This window comes from Hypanus sabinus, chromosome 13 (assembly GCF_030144855.1).
Source record: "Hypanus sabinus isolate sHypSab1 chromosome 13, sHypSab1.hap1, whole genome shotgun sequence".
NCBI lineage: Eukaryota > Metazoa > Chordata > Chondrichthyes > Myliobatiformes > Dasyatidae > Hypanus > Hypanus sabinus.
In genome coordinates this window covers 78327679-78347945 of record NC_082718.1, presented here as the reverse complement: position 1 = coordinate 78347945, position 20267 = coordinate 78327679, and the positions used below count along the sequence as shown (strand labels likewise).

The window sequence follows — 20267 nt, the reverse complement described above, 5'->3', positions numbered from 1 at the left end:
AGATGGGATTGATATGGATGTGCCCACTGTTCAGTTTGGGTATGGTGTTTGACCTGTTTCCATGCTGAATGATGGTACAAATCTTTGTGTCTCTTCATAAGTAAATTGGTTTTTATTTTCTAATGCAATAAAATGAGAAAATGGAGGTTTCAGCAGTAGCTTTAATGTATTAGCCATTGTGTGAGCACGTCCTTCTGATGTGAAAGTACACAGCATGTTAGACATCTGTTATGGAAAGAGAAAATGAGAATTTTAACTCCATTCTAATTGTAGCATTTTGGCATTTGGAGCAATGAAGTGAAATTAATGTGCCCTCAAATCCACTTCAGCTTTTGTAGGCATTAGTTTCACCATCAAAACTGGTTGGTTCTTGTCAACAACAATGTTGACAAATTTCAAAGTAATTTATTATCAAAGTACATATATGTTACTACATACAACCCTGAGATTCATCTTCTTCTGGGCATACTCAATAAATCACTAGAATAGTAACTATAACAGGATCAGTGAAAGATCTGAAGATAACAAACTATGCAAATGTAAACATAAATAAATTGCAATAAATAACAAGAACATGAGATAATGAGATAAAGAGTCCTTAAAGAGAGATCATTGGTTGTAGGAACATTCCCTGTTGGGGCAAGTGAAGTCGAGTGTAGTTATGCTCTTTTATTCAAGAGCCTGATGGTTGAAGGGTAGTAACTGGTCTTGAACCTGGTGGTGCACCTTTGACTTGATGGCAGCAGCGAGAAGAAAGTGTGACCTGGGTGTTGAAGATCTCTGATGACGGATGCTGCTTTTCCTCTGACAGTGTTTCATGTGAATGTGATCAATGGTTGGGAGGGTTTATCATGATGTATTGGGTCGTATCCACTACCTTTTGACGATTTTCCATTCTGAAGCATTGGTGTTTCCATACCAGGCTGCGATGCAGTCGGTCAATATAGTCTCCATTGCACATCTATAGAAGCTTGTCGAAGAGTTAGATGTTATGCCAAGTCTCTGCAGTCTTCTAAGGAAGTAGAGGTGCTGTCAAGCTTTCTTCTCAATTGCACTTGTGTGCTGGGTCCAGGACAGCTCCACTGGAAATAGTGACTCCCAGGAATTTAAAGTTCTGTTGAGGAAGCTCTGGACCTCTGGTGTTTCCTCTTCCTGAAGTCTATAATAAGTGGGTGGAATTAAGATGAAAAGTTTCCAGTGAAGTGTTGACATATTCCCAAGAAGATGGGTTTTAAGGCCTCCTCCTTGGTTTTGGAATCTAGAACTCCGAGCTTGTTACTGCTTGTTCCATTTTTACATCAGCCATTTCCATTGGTACCGAATATGCAGTTAAAGTAATAAGCTTGTGTCTTCCTCTCCTGAAATCACTTGTCAGTGTGGACATGGTGTTCAGAAGAAACACACACAAAATGCTGGAGGAACTCAGCAGGTCAGGCAACATCCCTGGAAATTAATAGACAGTTGAAGTTTCAGGCTGATACCCTTCTTCAGGACTGAGAAGGAAGGGGAAAGATGCCAGAATAAAAAGGTGGGGAGAGGGGAAGGAGGTTAACACATCACCCCCAACTCTATGCATGCTTATCTTATAACCATATAACAATTACAGCATGGAAACAGGCCATCTCGGCCCTTCTAGTCCGTGCCGAACTAGATAAGTCTTTTATGTGGCACCTATTGAACATCATCTGGAAATCCAAATAAACAGTATCCTTCTGTTCCCCTCTATCCACTGCGCTTGTGAAATTCTCAAAGGCCTCCAGTAAGTTTGTCAAACAGGACCTGTCTTTGCTGTGTCTGCCTGATGCATCCACTTCTTTTCAAATGTTTTGCTATTTCTTCTTTAATGATAGCTTCAAGCATTTTCCCAACTACCGATGTTAAACTAACTGGCCTATATTTACCTGCCTTTTGCCTACATTGTTTTTTGAACAGTGGTGTGACATTTGCCATCTTCCAATCTGCTGGGACCTGCCCAGAGTCCAGAGAATTTTGGTAAATCATCACCAAAGCCTCCACTATAACTTCTGCCATTTCTTTCATCCTGATGCATTCCATCAGAACCGGGGGACTTTCCTATCTTCAGACCCACAAGTTTGCTCAGCACTACCTCTTTAGTGATAGCTCTTGTATCGAGGTCCTCCACCCTGAGGGTTACCGCTGATGCCAGGCTGTGTCGGTCTCTGTCGTTCCTTTGGATTCATCAGCTGCATGGAGAGGGGGTGTCTGCTACATGGGCAACAGCTTGCTCTCCATATCGTACTGCCCTGGCTTGTGTATCATGTAGACAGCCAGGATGCAATGTCCATGGTTGACCCTGACCAAAGGCGGGCTTCAGGTGTCAGAATTAACCTGTTTTAATGCTTTGATCTTTTACTTGTGTTTTTCCCCCTAAGAACATGACTGAATGGAGAGCCAGAGTGAAGAAGGTTCTTGTAATCTTACCCAGGTAAATATTCTTTTATTGGTCTTTTGAATTTCTGGTATTGGGTTTCATCCACTTAATCCCATTCTGCAGAAGTGGAGCGATTTGACCACATATAACATTATGTTTGACCTTTCTGGTCTCTGAAACCCACCTACACCAATGATTTATTTCCTCCCCCTCCCCTCTTCTTCTATTCCTCCTTCTGGCCTCTTGCCTCTTCTCACCTGCCTATCACTTCCCCCTGGGTGCCCTCCTCCTTCCCTTTCTCCTATGGTCCACTCTCCTCTCCTATCAGATTCCTTCCTCTCCAGCCCTTTACCTTTCCCACCCACCTGGTTTCACCTATCACCTTCCAGCTAGCCTTCCTTCCCCTCCCCCACCTTTTTATTCAGGTGTTTTCCCCATTTTCCAGTTCTGAGGAAGGGTCTTGTCCCAAAATGTTGACTGTTTATTCATTTCCATGGATGCTGCCTGACCTGCTGAGTTCCTCCAGTATTTTTTGTGTGTTGGTTTGGATTTCCAGCATCCGCAGAATATCTAGTATTAATGATTTTGACTAATTAGCTCCATGTCTAATAGGAACACAGCTCTGTCCTGATTGGGATGTTTTAACTCTACACAGTTTGAGGTTTGAATCTCTTTTTCACCCCTGCTCATCCATGCCTTTGATTACACAAGATTTGCCAATTGGAGTGCCCCATGTCCACTCTCTGGCTGCATCCTCACTCTCACTGAGTCGTAGAGCCCACAGCACATGAACAGGCCCTTCGGCCCGCAATGTTGTGCCAAACCAACAGAAGAACAAATCAAAAACACCCAAACACTATTGCCTCCTACCTAAACCACGTCCGTAACTCTTCATCTTCCTAATATGCATGTGCCTATCCAAGCAGCTCTTAAGAGCCTCCAGTGTATTTGTCTCTACCACCATACCAGGTAGCACATTCCAAGCATCCACCACTCTCTGAGTAAAAAATTACCTCTCACGTCCCCCTTGAACCTACCCCCTCTCACTTTCAAAGCATGCCCTCTGGTATTAGATATTTCAGCCCTGGGAAACAGATACTCTCTGTCCACTCTATCTACGCATCTCATAATCTTGTAAACCTCTATCAGATCTCTCCTCAGCCTCCGCCATTCCAGAGCAAACAACCTAAGTTTATTCAGCCTATCGTGATAACACGTTTCTAAACCAGGCAGCATGCTGGTAAACCTCTTCTACACCCTCTGCAAAACCTCAACGGCCTTCCGATAGCGGGGCGACCAGATCTGTACACAATACTCCAAATGTGGCCTAACTTTATCAAGTCTTATTCACCCATCTCCCCTGTGGCTCCTGGTCCAAGTATCTTAGATGTACAATTGTCCCTTTCTATTACCTTTATGTTATAGGTAATATATTAGTTTCTGAGTGAGGGAGGGAGGGATTGAGGATTTTGGGTCTGATGTTCTTTTTGCTGTTTTTCTGGGTGGGCGATCTGTTAGTTTTTGTGCGAGAGAGGGGTTGGGGGGCTTGATGTTATTGTTGTTGTGTTTTTTCTCCTTGTGGGTGTTATATTAGTTTTTTGCGAGGGACAGGTTGTGGGTTTGAGGTTTGATGTTCTAGCTGGTGTTTTGCAGGCCGGCGATCTGTTAGTTTTTGTGCGAGAGAGGGGTTGGGGGTGGTTTGAGGTTTGCAAGTTCTGTTTCTTTTTCTTTTCTGTGTGGGGAGTGGTTGATGTCTTCAACCACTTCAGTGTTTTTCTTGGCTATCTGGAGAAGACAAATTTCAGAGTTGTGTCCTGAATACATGCTTTGGTAATAAAATGAACCTTTCAACCTTTATTCTCCCCTTGTCGGCACACCTAAACCTTTCCAAAGATCTGTACTCCAATTCTGTCCTCTTGGTCATCCCTGGTGGTTGCTCTACCATTGTAGCTGAGTCCTGAGTCCTCCCATTCCCTCCCTGAACCACTCTCCCTCCTCTCCTGTGAGTCACTTCATAAAACAAAAAATGCTATGATCCATCATAACCTTTTTATAGTGGGAGGTATTAAATTGTTTCACTCTGTACCACTCCTGCATAGCTCCTTGAGAAACTTTATATGGGCTGAATAGTGGCTGGCTGAGCAGGAGCCGGTTGTATTGTAGTAACTACCTTGAATATTTCATTCACTTGTGGGAGTTGGAGTTTTGTTCTTGATAATTTACATGGTCCAGGAGAAACTCCCTTTCATACAACATGTCACAGAAATTCATTTACACTTTCCAGAATCACACTTAGCTGCAAATGCATCATCTCAGCCGAGACCAGCACTGTGCCTGTGGTTAGAGCAGATGGCTTGGTGTTTAAATAACCAAAGTCTGATTAATGCTCCCTTAACCAGGGGCAACACGATAGCATAGGGGTTAGCACAACGCTTTACAGTACCAGCGATGGGTTCAATCCAGCCGCTGTCTGTAAGGAGTTTGTATCTTCTCCCTGTGAGGCTCTCGTGTCCTCCCATGGTCCCAAGACATATCAGTTTGGTAGGTTAATTGTTCATTGTAAATTGTCCCGTGGATTAGACTAGGATTAAATCGGCAGATTGATGGGTGCTGTGTCAGTAAATACAAAATAATTAAAATAAAAGGAAATCTATTTTTCTCCAAGTTGGGGCCTCTTTCAATGTGCAAACTGTATTGCGGGTGTTTTGTTTAATACAAAGTCATTCCCATCTTCTCTCGGTTGTACAATACAGTAGTTGACTGGGGAGGTGTTGCGAGTTGCACTGGAATACAGGGAGGTCATTGATTCCTAATGAGTGGGATTCAGATTATCTGAAGCTTATTACATTCAGCATTCTTGCAGCCACTTTAGGGCGAAGCCTTTCAGACCATTAATAACCATATAACAATCACAGCACGGAAACAGGCCATCTCGGCCCTCCTAGTCCGTGCCGAACCCTTAATCTCACCTAGTCCCACCTACCCGCACTCAGCCCATAACCCTCCACTCCTTTCCTGTCCATATACCTATCCAATTTTACCTTAAATGACACAACTGAACTGGCCTCTACTACTTCTACAGGAAGCTCATTCCACACAGCTATCACTCTCTGAGTAAAGAAATACCCCCTCGTGTTTCCCTTAAACTTCTGCCCCCTAACTCTCAAATCATGTCCTCTCGTTTGAATCTCCCCTACTCTCAATGGAAACAGCCTATTCACGTCAACTCTATCTATCCCTCTCAAAATTTTAAATACCTCGATCAAATCCCCCCTCAACCTTCTACGCTCCAATGAATAGAGACCTAACTTGTTCAACCTTTCATGTCTCAGGTTTTTTTGCAGCTTGATTCCTGTCATGCTGATGGTTCCGGTATTTTCTATTGGAAATGGATATGGTTGTTATGCCAACTACAGCAGCTCGTAAGTAATCTTTATCAGACTATGTACAGTTATAAAAAGCTCAAGTGTCCTTTCCATATCACATGTCTGTGGCATCACCATGAACGTCTCTCCACCTCACAATCCCACACCAGTGGCGCCCGCCAGCGGCCCCTGTTATCTCTGAACTCCTCCATTCCAGTGCTTCCCGTCTGAACACTTTTCAAACTTATCCAAAACAAAGCTGACTAACTCCTATTTTCCTCCTTGTTGCCTTCACCCACTGAGCCCAATTACCTACCTAGCTCATGTGATCTGATGAAGGGTTGCTGGCTTGAGCTGCTAATTCTGTTTCTCTCCCCACATGTTGCCTGACTTGCTGAGTATTTCCACATTTAATTACATTGGTTCATCCTAGTTTCCAAATCCCTTTGTCCTGGTGTCTATCTCGGCAAACCCGTCGAGGGATCTGCATTCTTCCAGTATTGGCCTCTGCAGGAGCTTCCATTTTCAAAGCTCCACCGCTGGTGGCCATTGACTTGGGCTCTCAAATTCCATCCCAATTCTCCATTGGGATATGCAACTTTGGTTGGACCATTGGTCAATGCTTGATTTGGCTCAGGACATTTATTATGTTGAAAGAGCTCTGTACGTTGTCACTGATGTGACTGGTGCCCACTCTGCACAGCAGCAAGTCACCATCATCTGAGTGCGTGGCTGATCTCTGGCCAATTATTTGTTCCTTAGGAAGGGAGCTTGCTTCCAGATGAGGATTTGCCCCCTTAGCAGGAAGCTAACTAGCTCTGCATTCAGAAAATTAGCGTTGTCAGGGTGGGAATCTGACTATAGGCACTTAATTAATTTTTAGGGAGGTGAATGACCACTGTACAGCTGCAGTTCTGAAATATGAGCAAGCGCTGGAATTTCTCCACTGGCTGAGCAGCATCTTTGGGGAAAAGCCAGTAACTCCTCAAGTCAGTAAGCTTTCATCATAGGAAACATCCAAAACACTCGGTAAACTTCTCTGAGAAATCTCTCCTGAGATAATTGGCCATCACAAGAAAATTTTAAATGCACAGTATTAACTTACAGCATCTTCAATGGCTTCTGACAAAGTGGCAGAGGGAAAGAGAGAGGCTCTGCACTGTGGTTTTGATGTTCTGTCTGTGTGGATTTCACTGGGGCTGCACATCCCAACTATTGTACTTGTAGTTCAAAGAATTGAATATAGGAGTTGGAATACTATGTTGAAGTTACATAAGACGTTGATAAAGCCTAATTTGAAGTATTGAGTGCAGTTTTGGTCACCTCCCTACAGGAAAAAATGTAAATAAGGTTGAAAGAATATGGAGTAAATTTACTAGGATGTTGCTGGGACTGGAGGACCTGAGTTATAATGGAAGACTGAATATATTAGAACTTTATTCCTCAGAACATAGAAGGTTGAGGCAAGGTTTGATAGAGGTATACAAAATTATGAGATTAGGGCAAATGCAAGCAGGCTTTTTCCACTGAAGTTGGGTGAGACTAGACCTGGAGGTCCATGGATAGGTGGGGTTTGGAGGGTTCTGGTCCGGCTGGAAGTCGACGAGACTAGGCTGTTTAAATGGTTTGGCACGGACAAGATGGGCTAGAGGGCCTGTTTCTGTCCCGTACTTCTGTCTGACTCCATGACCAGGTGATAAGCGAGGACTTGGGAAATGTTGAATGACCACTTGAACATTTCTACCCAGAATTATTTTGCTTTGCATTTTAATCTGCATCAGACTTTGCTGAAGGTCACAAGGAGCAGAAGACTGATCTTTCTTGTTTTCTTCATAGAGGCTTCCTGCTGCCGTTAATTCTTGAAGAGAGCTACACTGTGGATCAGAGAACTGCATGTTATGCTGTCTACCTGTACAGCACCATCACCTTCCTCATCACTTTCTTCTTTACTTTACTTGGACTTGTGGTAAGAATGATTTACTTAGACTGCAGATTCTCCTTTTCAATTTCCCTGGGAGTCTGGCGGGTGATTATCCGTCTCTTGAGGCATCCACTGGGAATTAGTTTAGAGTGCCTTGGTTAATTCGTGCCATTTTCATTCCCCTTGTTCGGCACAGAATTAGAAGGAAGAAACCATGCAGACACAATCTGTTGCCCAGGGGTAGGGGCGGGAGATACTGCCCCTCCCCGCCCACCCCAAGGTACATTACATTTACCCATTCCCTTTCCTTCCCGTTCTCTTTCCCATCTTCCATCAATCCAAGTTGTCTTTAACACTGACAGATTTTTATCTCCAGTGTTAAACCTGGAAGCTGGAGATGAACATTTGGGAGTCTTTCAGCTTGTTCAATCACCACTCATTGTGCAGTCCTAATATTGAATTCTGCATTCCAACAGTAGCCTTACAATTGTATCCTGGAATTTTATTATAATCTACTAACCTGGAATTCCATTAACTTGAGGCTCTGTCTTTAAATTTGGGTTGTTTTCTCTGGAGTGGTGGGGGCTGAGGAGAGGTCTGATAGAGGTTTATACGATTGAGAGGCATAGATAGAGTAGGCATGGTTGAAACGTCTAACACCAGAGGGCATGCATTGAAGGTGAGGGGGGTAGGTTCAAAGGGGATGTGAGGGGTAAGTATTTTTACTCTAGAATTGGGGATGCCTAGAATGTGCTGCCTGGTGTGAAGCTTTTAAGAGATGTTTGGATAGGCACATGGATGTGAGGAGGATGGAGGGATTAGTGTTTGGGTGTTTTTGATTTGATTTTTTTTGCTGGTTCAGCACAGCATTGTGGGCTGAATGGCCTGTTCCTGTACTGTACTGTATGTACTAATGTTCTGGAACCTGTGGTTTGCATCCCTTTCCTAATCCAGAGCACTAAGCCTGTTTCCATTAAAGTTCAAAGTAAACTTATTATCAAAGTACATATATGTCACCATATACAGCCCTGAGATTCATTGTCTTATGGACATACTCAATAAATCCATAGTAGAATAATAACCATAACAGAATCATGAAAGATTGATTTACAGTGTTGTTACAACTGGTTTTTACTCCAACATCTTGTGACTACTAAAGTTGAATTCCACCAACCAGTTCTCATCTCACTTCTTTTTAATCTTGACTTTCTTATTTTAGTGTCACATTTCAACACAGCTCACTCTAAATGTTGTACCCAAATCATTGAAATGAATGAGGAACACTGACCCTGTCTAAAATCTTGTGATTTACGACAGTTTGCTTCCAAATACCCAGAAAGCGATTCTTAACTCCCAAAGCTCACTCTTTTCTGATCAACTATTTAAGTATCATGTTTATCTCTGAAGAGTATTGATAATGGCTGGGGTCAGCCATCTTGTAAAGACACTGCCCAGAAGAAGGCAATGGCAAACTAAGTTTATAGAAAAATTTTGCCAAGAACAAATCATGGTCATGGGACTATGATCACCTCCCTCATAATGATAGGGCATATAATGATGATAAACTTGATAGTTCACTTTGCATATCAGTTAAATTAAAATTATTGTTACAATTCATTAGCCATTCCTGAGTCCAATGGCCCTTATACTAACATATTACCACCGAAAAGTGCAACTGTGGAATGCAGCTCATCACTGCACTGGAGGAACAGTCAAATGTGGGATGCACCTCATCACTGCACTGGAGGAACAGTCAAATGTGGGATGCACCTCGTCACTGCACTGGAGGAAGTCAAATGTGGGATGCACCTCGTCACTGCACTGGAGGAACAGTCAAATGTGGGATGCACCTCGTCACTGCACTGGAGGAACAGTTAAATGTAGGATGCACCTCGTCACTACACTGGAGGAACAGTTAAATGTAGGATGCACCTCGTCACTACACTGGAGGAACAGTCAAATGTAGGTTGCACCTCGTTAATGCACTGGAGGAAGCTGTCAAAAGTAGGATGCACCTCGTCACTGCACTGGAGGAACAGTCAAATGTAGGTTGCACCTCGTCAGTGCACTGGAGGAACAATCAAATGTAGGATACACCTCATCACTGCACTGGAGTAATACTCGATTTTGTGTTGGTTTGGATAGTGAACACCCAATCTTTAGATCCAAAAGTGTGAGTTTTCAGTGCTACAGTTAAAATTGTGTGGTAGGGCTGTGTTCAGAACTGCAGCTTAATTTGCATAAAATCCATTTTCTTTTTGTTTCATTTCCCTAAAAGGGATTTTTTCATCTCGTCTAAATTAAGCACCTGACAATCTGTGGTGATTATATATAGTGGGTATGGAGATCGGTGTGAATTTGAACGCAAATCGTGTTTGGGAGCTGATTTTTTCCAAACACGTGGTTGCATTTTTATCTAAATACAGAAATGATGGGGCTATACCGATGATATATCATAATGTAAAATGGATTCATTAATATTCAGAATCTGGTTTAACATCACCAGCATATGTCGTGAAATTTGTTGACTTTGCGGCAGCAGTATAATGCAATACATAATAATAATAATAGAGAAAAAGGAAAAAACACAAAATTGAAGTATGTAATTAAATAATTTGTGCAAAAATTTAAAAAAAAGTAGTGAGATAGTGTTCATGGGATCAATGTCCATTCAGAAATCAAGTGGCAGAGAGGATGAAGCTGTTCCTGAATCATTGAGTGTGTGCCTTCAGGCCTCTGTACTTTCTCCTTGATGGTAGCAATGAGAAGATGGCATGTCCTGGGTTGTGGGGTCCTTAATAATGGATGCCGCCATTTTGAGGCATTGCTCCTTGAAGATGCCCTGGGTGCTACTTCCAGTAGATCCTGATTAAATACAGACAATGTTAGGGCTAAACCGATGTTGTATTATAATGTAACATGGATTGGTTAAGAATTTTTTCTTAGGCTGATTATCCTGTAAACAATCTTCATGAAACAGGCTCCCATTGGTGCTCTTTGGATTTTATTCAGCTGACCATGTCTGAAGCTGGTAGTCCCCCACTTTCCCTGAAATCTAATCCTGTCACACCCACGGTTCACACTGGATAGGGATCTTTCAGTTCCCAATCCTTAACTTTTTGAAGGTTGTTGCCTTGAATTATATCCTACACCTAATATAATTGAAATCAAATCTACTATAGACTGGAGATTGAGGCAGGGTGTTCTGCCTGGGTTATTCCACCACTGGTGGCTGTACCTTTGGCCCCAAGTTTGGAGTACCCCTCCTCCTAACTTCTGTGACAATCATCTCTCCCATTGGTGGCTGTTCAGAGAAGCTCCAGCAGCCACAGTTGGATCAACTTCAACTCCTGGACTTTGTTATGGTTTTAGGCCCTACATTGAGAAGTGCCTGATTCTGGTTGACCTGCCCTCAACCAATGTTCCCTCTAATTTGTTAGACTAATTTGCACAAACATCTTGAGCTGTGCAATTTTTAGCTCGGTGACAACAATATTTGCACACTGAATTTTATAAATTGAAATATTCATTTTAACAGCTAGCAAACACTGTCAATAAGAATTTCGATCTCTGGGTATCATTTTCACACTCATTCATCAGCACTCTCATAAAACAAATGACACAGGCCTTTAATGGGTAATGAAGGATTTTCTTGCCGGAGCTTTTGCACACTGTCCATATGTGACTTGTTTGCTAAATGATGCTTTAAAAAGTCAGATTTCCAAATATCACTCCACTTCTTCCTACTTGCAAATTCTCCAGCAACTTTTGCATCGCGACAATACATGCAGGTAACACCAGTTTCTGTATTGTACACAAATATTTCTCATGGCTGCACGTTCCTGACCTCATGAGCTTTCAGTGTAGCACTGTCTACTGTTTCATGATGCCATTCCGTTTTAAATGAACTAGTCATAGCTCATATGCGCTTCACGCCCTTGGCTTCTTTGGAACTCGACATTGCGAATCAATAATTTCTTCAATAAAAATAGTATAAATAAGGTGTGTGTGCGCGCGCGTACAGCTTAGAGGCAATATTGCCTCAACTATCCCCCTCTACATTGTCTCTTAGTACAGAAATATTCCTCAAAACAATGACTGCATCTAGATAGTGTCTACTGGTTTGGAGATTTGACATGCCCAGCCAATCCAACCTCACAAGGCTGGTGAATTTATTGATCAGTAATAGACATTTCTTTTGCTAATCTTTTCAACACGTCAGGATAAATGCACTGCAAATGTTTTAAACTATCTGCATTCTCCTAGGTTCTCTCTATATAACAATATACACTTGGAAAACCCACCCCTCGCTTTTTTAAAATATATAAACACTTTGGTGATTCTCCCGCAAACTTAATATTATATTCACTTGAGATGCAATTTACAGGCCAGGTCTGGGCAACACAAGACATTCAGATTCAGATAATTGTCATTTAGAAACCACAAATGCAATGCAGTTAAAAAATGAGACAACGTTCCCCCAGAATGATATCACAAAAGCATATGACAAAACAGACTACACCAGAAAATCCACACAATGTTTGGCAATCCCCAATCCAGAGTCCGGAGAGGCTGCTGTGTATTAACATAGGAGCAGAATTAGGCCATTTGGCTCATCAAGTCTGCCCCACCATTCCATCATGGCTGATTTATTTTCCCTCTAAACTCCTGCCTTCTCCCCATAACCTTTGATGTCCTGACTAATCAAGAAGTTTGTACTGCTGGAACAGTTCTGATGGAATTGACATTCTAAGGAGCAGAATCAGGTGCCATCTACCCATCATTCTTTCTCCATTGGTTCCAACATTTTCCTACCAGTCTTCTTTCCCATGATACCTCAGTCCTGAGGCAGGTCCAGCCCTAAAATACTTCTGCCTTCACCTGCTGATTGACCACCTGAGTCCCTCTGGCATACTGTTTATGTTCTAGATTAAACTCAATTGTTCAAATGACCTTCCTGAGTTATAATAATCCTGTAGCTTTTTGGAGTCAAACTTTCTGTAGACTATGGGTAAACAACCTGGGGTCCATGGACCCCTTGTTTAATGGTCTTTGTCCATGGCATAAAAAAGGGTTTGGAATCCCTGCTATGGAAGGTTCTTAGAAGCACCCTTGATACTAGAAGAGAGGCAAGTTGTTGTTTGGCTGTAGTAATTTTATTCAGAATGTTTTGTCAGAATCTCTGCAATTGGTTGACTTGTTTTCTTATTTCTTTGCAGATTTTTCTAATTCAAACCCGGTTCTTGTATAAACCGGTGCATGTGACAGGGTATTTTGGAGCTGAGCAGTGGGCAAAGATCGGTGTGTTTGAACGGAGTATCGTCTTGTATTCCACAGCTTTTATCTTCTGCTGGGTCCCAGGTTGGTGAGAGCCTGAACATACTGTCTCTCCTCTCTCCTGAATCTTGTGGGGTTACAATGGATCACACTGAGTGTGCGGCCTTGCATCGCTAACGTATTGCTAATTGCTAAGGTAGCACAAGTCAATTAATTAGTAAAGATCAAATATGATTTAGTGCTGACACTACTAGATTAAGCTACACCTGACAACAGGAAATAGTTATGCTGTTATACTGACCAAAACTGCAATATATGCAAAGACGACAAATTTGTTTGACAGCAGCTTTATTTCTTTAGGTGATTTGGTACATCACCAAAGATACTTGCGAGTTTCTACAGATGCGCTGTGGAAAGCATTCTGACTGGCTGTATCGCCCTGTGGTGTGGGGAGGGGAGGGTTACGGTACAGGATGGAAATAAGCTGCAGCAGGTGGAGAACTTGGTCATCTCCATCATGGACATTAGCTTCTGGAACATCCAGGACATGCCTCAAAAAGGTGGCCCCCATCACCCAGGTCATGCCATGTTCTCATTGCAACTGTCAAGGAGGTAGTACAGGAGCCTGAAGGCACACACACTGATTCACGAATGGCTTCTGCCCCTCTGCCATCATTTCTGAATGGACAGTGAACCCATGAACACTACCTCACTTTTTTAATATATATGTATACATACATACATACATATACTGTAATTGTTTTTGTATTATGTATTCCATTGTGCTGCTGCTGCTTCAAAAACAAATTTCACAATATATACCAGTGATGTTAAACCGGATTCTGATGTCATCAGATACACAAAGCAGCCTTTAATTGTTACCTGAGCATAGGACCTCTGAGCAGGGAACCATGAAGGGTGGGGTGAGTAAACAAGGAAGTAATGATATGGCGACGACAAAGCTATGCTTTAAAAACCTTGGAATTTCATGAGTGGGGAAATCCAAGGGATCAAGGGGAATCACACTGATAAATTACTGCAAAAGAATGTGTTAAAGAATTGATTCAACCAACACACACAAAAAAATGCTGGTGGAACACAGCAGGCCAGGCAGCATCAATAAGGAGGGTCTTACGAAGCGTCTCGGCCTGAAACATTGACAGTGCCTGGCCTGCTGTAATCCACCAGCATTTTTTGTGTGTGTTGCTTGAATCTCCAGCATCTGTAGATTTCCTCATGTTTGCTTAAAGAATTGATTGTCTGGGTTCAAGTTTGCTGAAGGGAAAGGGAGAAGGAAGAATGTACAATAAAGGAGGAAGGAATGATTGTGTCAGAAATTCTAGAAGTTATTTATCAGATTTCAATTCTATCAAGGAGTTCCCTATCTTGCTGTTTCCTATATAGATAAGTATTTCACAGCAATCCTTTGCTCATTTCACACTTGAAGATTACATTTCCTCTCCCCACCACCAACACTGAAATGCCCACATCCTCTCATTAATATTGACATATTGTACAAACGTGAAATGTAGTTGTGTGCTTTCACGCTCAGGACAGGCCTTTGTGCAAGGTCTCTCTTGGGTTTCATGTCCTGTAATTTTCTGCTGTAGGCTCTTGATTAAAATATCCATTGTTCATTGAATACCAGAAAGTTAATGTTCCTTTCAGAATGTTCATTCGTCCTTCTAAAGCTTGTTGCTGAGAAGTTTCTGATTTCCTCCCTTCAGCGAGTATTCTTGCCATGGTCAAGCTGCTGAATCCAATGAACATGAGCCACCTTTACATTGTACTCTACTTTCTCCAGGTAAGGCTTGTAAAGGACTTGCTGTTCTTTTTGGGGAAGGGTCGGGATAGAGAACCTTTATCACATTCTCTTCTCCGATTTCTCTCTTCAACACTTTCAACGATTTACATATTTATCCTCATACAGTCTGGCTGACTTCTTCCTTGTGGGGCACAGCAACCACAGAATTGTTCAGAAAGTGAATATATTTATGAAAATGGCTGTTCTATGTTGAATTCTAGACAGTGGCTTCCAGCAAGCTATCCAATTGTAAAGGGCATCTTAGCCAATATTGTATTCACATCCAGTATTTCAACATAGACTCCATTCAAAGTTGGCAAGTTGTTTTAAGGATTGAAGATGTAAAGAGATCAAACTGTATACCTGCAGTTCCACAGCGATTCCAAAACCTAATTCACTCCGGCTCCAGCATTTATCATTTTCACGATCATGGGGTTAATGTTTTTGCATTTATGTTAAAACATGTTAATAAGCCAAAGTGCACCAAGACTCAACAGGTAATCAGTCCCATTTCTCTAGGCGACTTTAATTTGTTTTAAACTTTGACAATGTGTAGAGAGAGTTGCATCCTAAAAGAATCTAAGGCAAGTTCAGTAGCATAGCAAGATATGTGGATACATCACTGATAGTTTTCCCGGATATCCCCATGCCTTACAATGATCTCACTGATACCGCCCACAGCACTGAGAGCAGGGTGACAATGTGTAAGAACACTTTCCTTTTTTGATACTGCACCTTTTCATATTTTATATTATTACTGTTGACCCATTAATTTTCCCAAAATTCCCAAGTCGTTTAGATGTTTGTATGAAATAAAAGCATTATCTGACAAGTTATCTTTTAAAAGTTAATATTGATTGAGACAAATACTGGACAATACAGTATACTCAAAACTTTCCTGCTGTATTTTTCATCAAGTAGCCTCTTGATGCTTCACAGCTTCTGAAAGGAAGGCCTCTAATGTATCACAGAAAAGACAGCATCTTCCCACATTCTATTATTACAATAAAGTATCAGATTCAATGATACAATTAACATAGGAATTGACTTTTCTTTCTGATTCAGAGTCAGGAAGCACAAGTCTAGCATTGAGTCATCTCTACGCACATCCAGGGGTGTCCACAATCCTACGATTCAACTGCCATTTAAAATTGCAGGCACCCAACTCCACTTAAGTCACATGTTTTGTCTAAACTTTGTTCTAGAAACTTGGAAGAGGCTATTGTTCACATGTGCTAGATTAGATCACAACATGTTTGACAACTAGCTTGCGATTATTGACAAGCTAGATTCAAATGTTGTGTGGCCCCCTGAGGCACCATTCCCTGTAAAAATAGACGAGGGCAAGAGCTTGCTTGCTGGGCCCACAAAGCATGAATTTAATCATGCTTCAAGCAGAATAAATAATAATTGCATCTGATGAGCATAATTGTTAGATGTGGAAGTTGAAGCATGTAGATACATACAGTGGAGGCACTCAGTACATTTTAACAATTTATTGAATGGTCACTCAGGGAGAAAAAAGCTATCCCGTGGTTCAGGGGTGAGACATTTGCCAATTGTAAAATCTCAGCATAGTGGTTAATGCTCGCCCTCTAGAGGCCAAAGTATGGCATAACACCTCACGAAAGTTTTGAAACAAAAATTTTGGTCGCGGGCTGGCAGTACGTGAAGGTACAATTGTTTACTGAGAAGGAAAAATATAGCATTGCAAGTCCAAGTTTATAAACCGAGCTATTTTACTTTTATTCCAGGCATTCACAGCTCCATCGCAGGGACTGCTGAACTGCATTTTGTACGGTTGGACCCAGAGACTGTTCCTATACATGAAGCAAAGTGCCTACTGTGACGCTGACACACAAACCCCACTCCTGCGTTTCCAGAAACGGGTATACTGCAGTACGAAGAGTACTGAAGTGTTCTAAAGAATCAGCTTAAAGTCTCAATGGTCTGAAGGTGTCAAGAATGACATTCCATTTTTTATAGCTCTTTTCACATTTCTTTCAAGATATCCAAAAGTGCCTTACCAACCAATGAAGCATACAGAATCACAACTCCCACAACCACTCCATCCACCTCGGAGATGGTAAAAACTACATGTCGAGTTTGACAGGATGGAGGGGATACAAATGAGGGGGACGAATATTGATTCTTACTATGCTGCAGGAAGAAGCTGGTATTTCCAGTGTTCTCTTAAGTATATTTATTTTTAAACCTATGAAATACGTTAAAGTTTTTTTAAAAAAACTTAACTGTCAAGTTGTTATCTTTTGCAAGGGGAAACAATAAAAGTCTGCCCGTTTTCTCCAGTGAGTTCGTTGACAGCAGTCAATGTTGTGTTCAATCATTGATAACAAGGGGATTTACAGGAGGAAAGAAAATGTAAATACGTACAACAAACTGCCCTAACCTCATTCCAAAGGCTGATGTGGTTTGTATTCTGCAAATGCATAGACTCAAACGGCTGTACGAGTTACATATCAACAGATGGATTAGTAAGGAAACCTGATCTATCTCAGTCATCCCATAGATTTCTATACCTTTCTAAAATTACTACCTGAAATAACAATTTGCCCAAGTTGTTAAACATGGTTAAAACTCTGGATCTCAAAATTCAGATTGTATGGTTTGAGCTGTTAGGAGTTTAGCTGTGGCACCATCTTCTGTCTTAAGATATTGAGATTAGGTTCAGGAAAGTTAAAACATTTGAAAAGATTTTGAAGCGGGTCAGAAAGCAAAGGTGAGAGGCAAGATTATAAGTGTTGAAGTGAGCAGCGTAGAAGGTAGAAACCCACTGGATGAGCGAGGTGCAGCATGAAGACCCCTTAATGTTTTTAAAACAGGGGTTCCCAACCTGGGTTAGGAACCCAGGTTAGGAAATGCTGTTTTAAAAGATAACGTGTACAGATTTATCCTGATTTTGCATTCAAAGCCCTCATTCTCCATCACCATTGCTAATTACATTGGGACCTTGTTTATTTTTCAGGTGCAAATCAGGAATATAATAGGTCACTACAGCACACAATAGGAAAAGGTACATTATTGCAGACCAGCTTTTGCCACAGTGGTGTTTTTCCCTATCTCCTGTGGCCAAGCTGGGGCCTTGGAAGGATCCCTTAACTCTTTCCCCAGTGTTCTGCTGTGATACAGGCATCGATCCCTACCCTCCACTGGCATACCTACACCAATAAATTGTTAACAACTTGCTGTGAAGAGGCTGCCTGCAAAAGCCAGTGGAGCATGGCGGTGCCAGGGGTATGACTGATCAGTACTGAGATGGTAGATGCTAGAACAGTGGTTCCCAACCTGGGGTCCATGGTAGGGGTCTAAAACATTAAAAAGGTTGGGAGTCTCTGGGCTACAGACTCCAACCAGTCTGACAGGATCACAGGTAGGACTGCCTCCATGTATCTGTGGGACTTCCAGGCACTCTCATCTCCAATATGCACCATTGAGCCTGTATTCACAGAGCTATCTCTTGTAGGGACAGTGGCTTGCAATACAGTTGAAAGACCCGGAGGAATCTGTCAACACACAGTAGCTGCTGCTAGCACCAAGGCCGCGCCGCACTGCAGTAGGGGCCGCAGTGCAGGAGGGAAGGTCATCTTATGCCAGGTTCCCAATGCAATAACAAGGATGGATTGGCAGCAGGTCCTCAACATAGCAGAAGAGGGGTTTACACTGTCCCCAGTGTGACAGCAGATGGGGGTATGGATTGGGGAGAAATGTGTGCCAGGTCCCTGGTACAATAGAGCACAGTCCAAACGTATTTTTTTTTTAAAAAGTGATTGTACATGTATTAGTGTTCATGCTAGATGCACTCTACCAGAGCAGCACTCAGCTGGCACCAAGTACTTGTACATGCTCCTCTTGCTTATGCTGAAATCAGGTCTGATTTCTCAAGTTCTCCACATAAGATACCAACAGAAAATACTTCTTATGATTAGTTTCCTTGTGCAGTAAAATGGATAATTAATCTATAATAATTAAATCCTTTAACTCTATTTCCTCTAATCCCAGGGTTCCCAACCTTTTTATGCCATGGAACGTTACCATTAACCGAGGGTTCCTTGGCCCCCAGGTTGGGGATCCCTGCTCTAATTCTTCTGATAGTATATTGAAACTTGGGTACCTCTCTTCCTCCCATTCTGCAACATCCTTCTGCATTAAAAGGCCCATTGTGCAATATAGTTCAAATTTGGTTAGTTACAGTGCTGACAAGAAAGGCAAATTGTTTTACTTCATCGCACCCATTTTTTCCCCAGCATGATTGCAAATATACATTCTACTCAACATCACAAATATATGCAACTGATTCCTGTCTTGGTCTTTTAAGAGTGAAAGTTCAGTGTTAGTTTCTTCAATAATGCTCTATCATTAACCAGCTGAGTTGGAGTACATACTGTCAGTTCCACTATTATGCATCTTGTCACAACTGAGGAAGTACCTAAAGTGCCTTCTCTGTACATTTGTTTTGGGCATTTTGTACCTCAAAAGAACTCCTGGCCCCTTACAATTTTATTATATTTCATACTTCTGCATCAAAACAGTTTCCATATGGATACTGATGACACCCAGCCCCAATCAATCACATCCCTGTAAACACCCAAGTTATTTCTAAAGTGCCAGGCTGCCTGAATAACATATGGTACTGGGTACAGAAATGTCATCCAATAATAATGGAAGGGTGAAAGGCAGCATTTTTCATCCTTCAACAAACTTTCTTTAGGAACTAACTCTCATCAGTAACTGCAAAATTGAAGCAGACAGTGTGAAATCTGTTGCAGTTTGATTTCAGGAGGAGTCACAGACAACAAAGAAATGGACCCTTTGAATCACTGCATCCAAACTGATCAGCAAATACTCAAATGTTTATTCCACAACTCTTTAAGCCTTGGCAATTCATCTATTTTGTCTGGATACTTAAATATTGTGAGAATACCTTCTGAACCACACACTCAAGCCGTGCATTTCAGCTTCCCCTGACATCTAGTTCAGAACATCTCTTGCTGTTGGGGAAGAAGAATCTCCATCAGATGCGCTTCAGTTCTTGTCCATGTCCATGCTGCATGATCAAATCTGCTCCACTCACTCTCCTTTTCAAGCCCTCCAATGGAAGATCTCAAATCTTCTTTGGCCCTTTGCAGTCTCCAACTCTGGCCTCAAGCATTGTAATTTCAAATCTTGTTCCCATTTACAATATGCTTCTCAGATGAAAAAAGCCCCAAGTTCTGGAACTGCAAATTTAAACTTCATTTTAGCTCCATTAATATCTGCTATTTTGACCAAGTTCTTGGTCACCCGCACTAATTGTGTCCTTACGTGGATGGATCAGCATCTAATTCTTCTAAGTGTTTGCAGGTGTTTCCAACCTTTCGTATGCCATGGACCAATATCATTGAGCAAGAGGGTCCATGGACGTCAGGTCGGGAACCCCTGGGTGTTATGAGTACTACCACAAAAAGCTACTACTACACAAGTACTGAAAAGAGTGCCTAAAATTTTCTA

At 41.9% G+C, this 20267-nt stretch overlaps 1 protein-coding gene across 3 annotated transcripts in view; it reads left to right on the top strand.

Moving 5' to 3' along the window:
• tmem116 (transmembrane protein 116) overlaps positions 1-17060 on the top strand; it is a 40077-nt gene extending 23017 nt beyond the window's left edge. For all 3 annotated transcript variants that reach the window (XM_059986920.1, XM_059986919.1, XM_059986921.1), the window contains 6 exons: positions 2394-2446; positions 5725-5814; positions 7594-7723; positions 12898-13039; positions 14683-14759; positions 16514-17060. In XM_059986920.1, coding sequence (XP_059842903.1) covers positions 2394-2446; positions 5725-5814; positions 7594-7723; positions 12898-13039; positions 14683-14759; positions 16514-16684 — 663 coding nt within the window. In that variant the 3' untranslated portion in view covers positions 16685-17060. The remainder of the gene's footprint in view (positions 1-2393; positions 2447-5724; positions 5815-7593; positions 7724-12897; positions 13040-14682; positions 14760-16513) is intronic.
• Positions 17061-20267: the final 3207 nt, after the last annotated feature.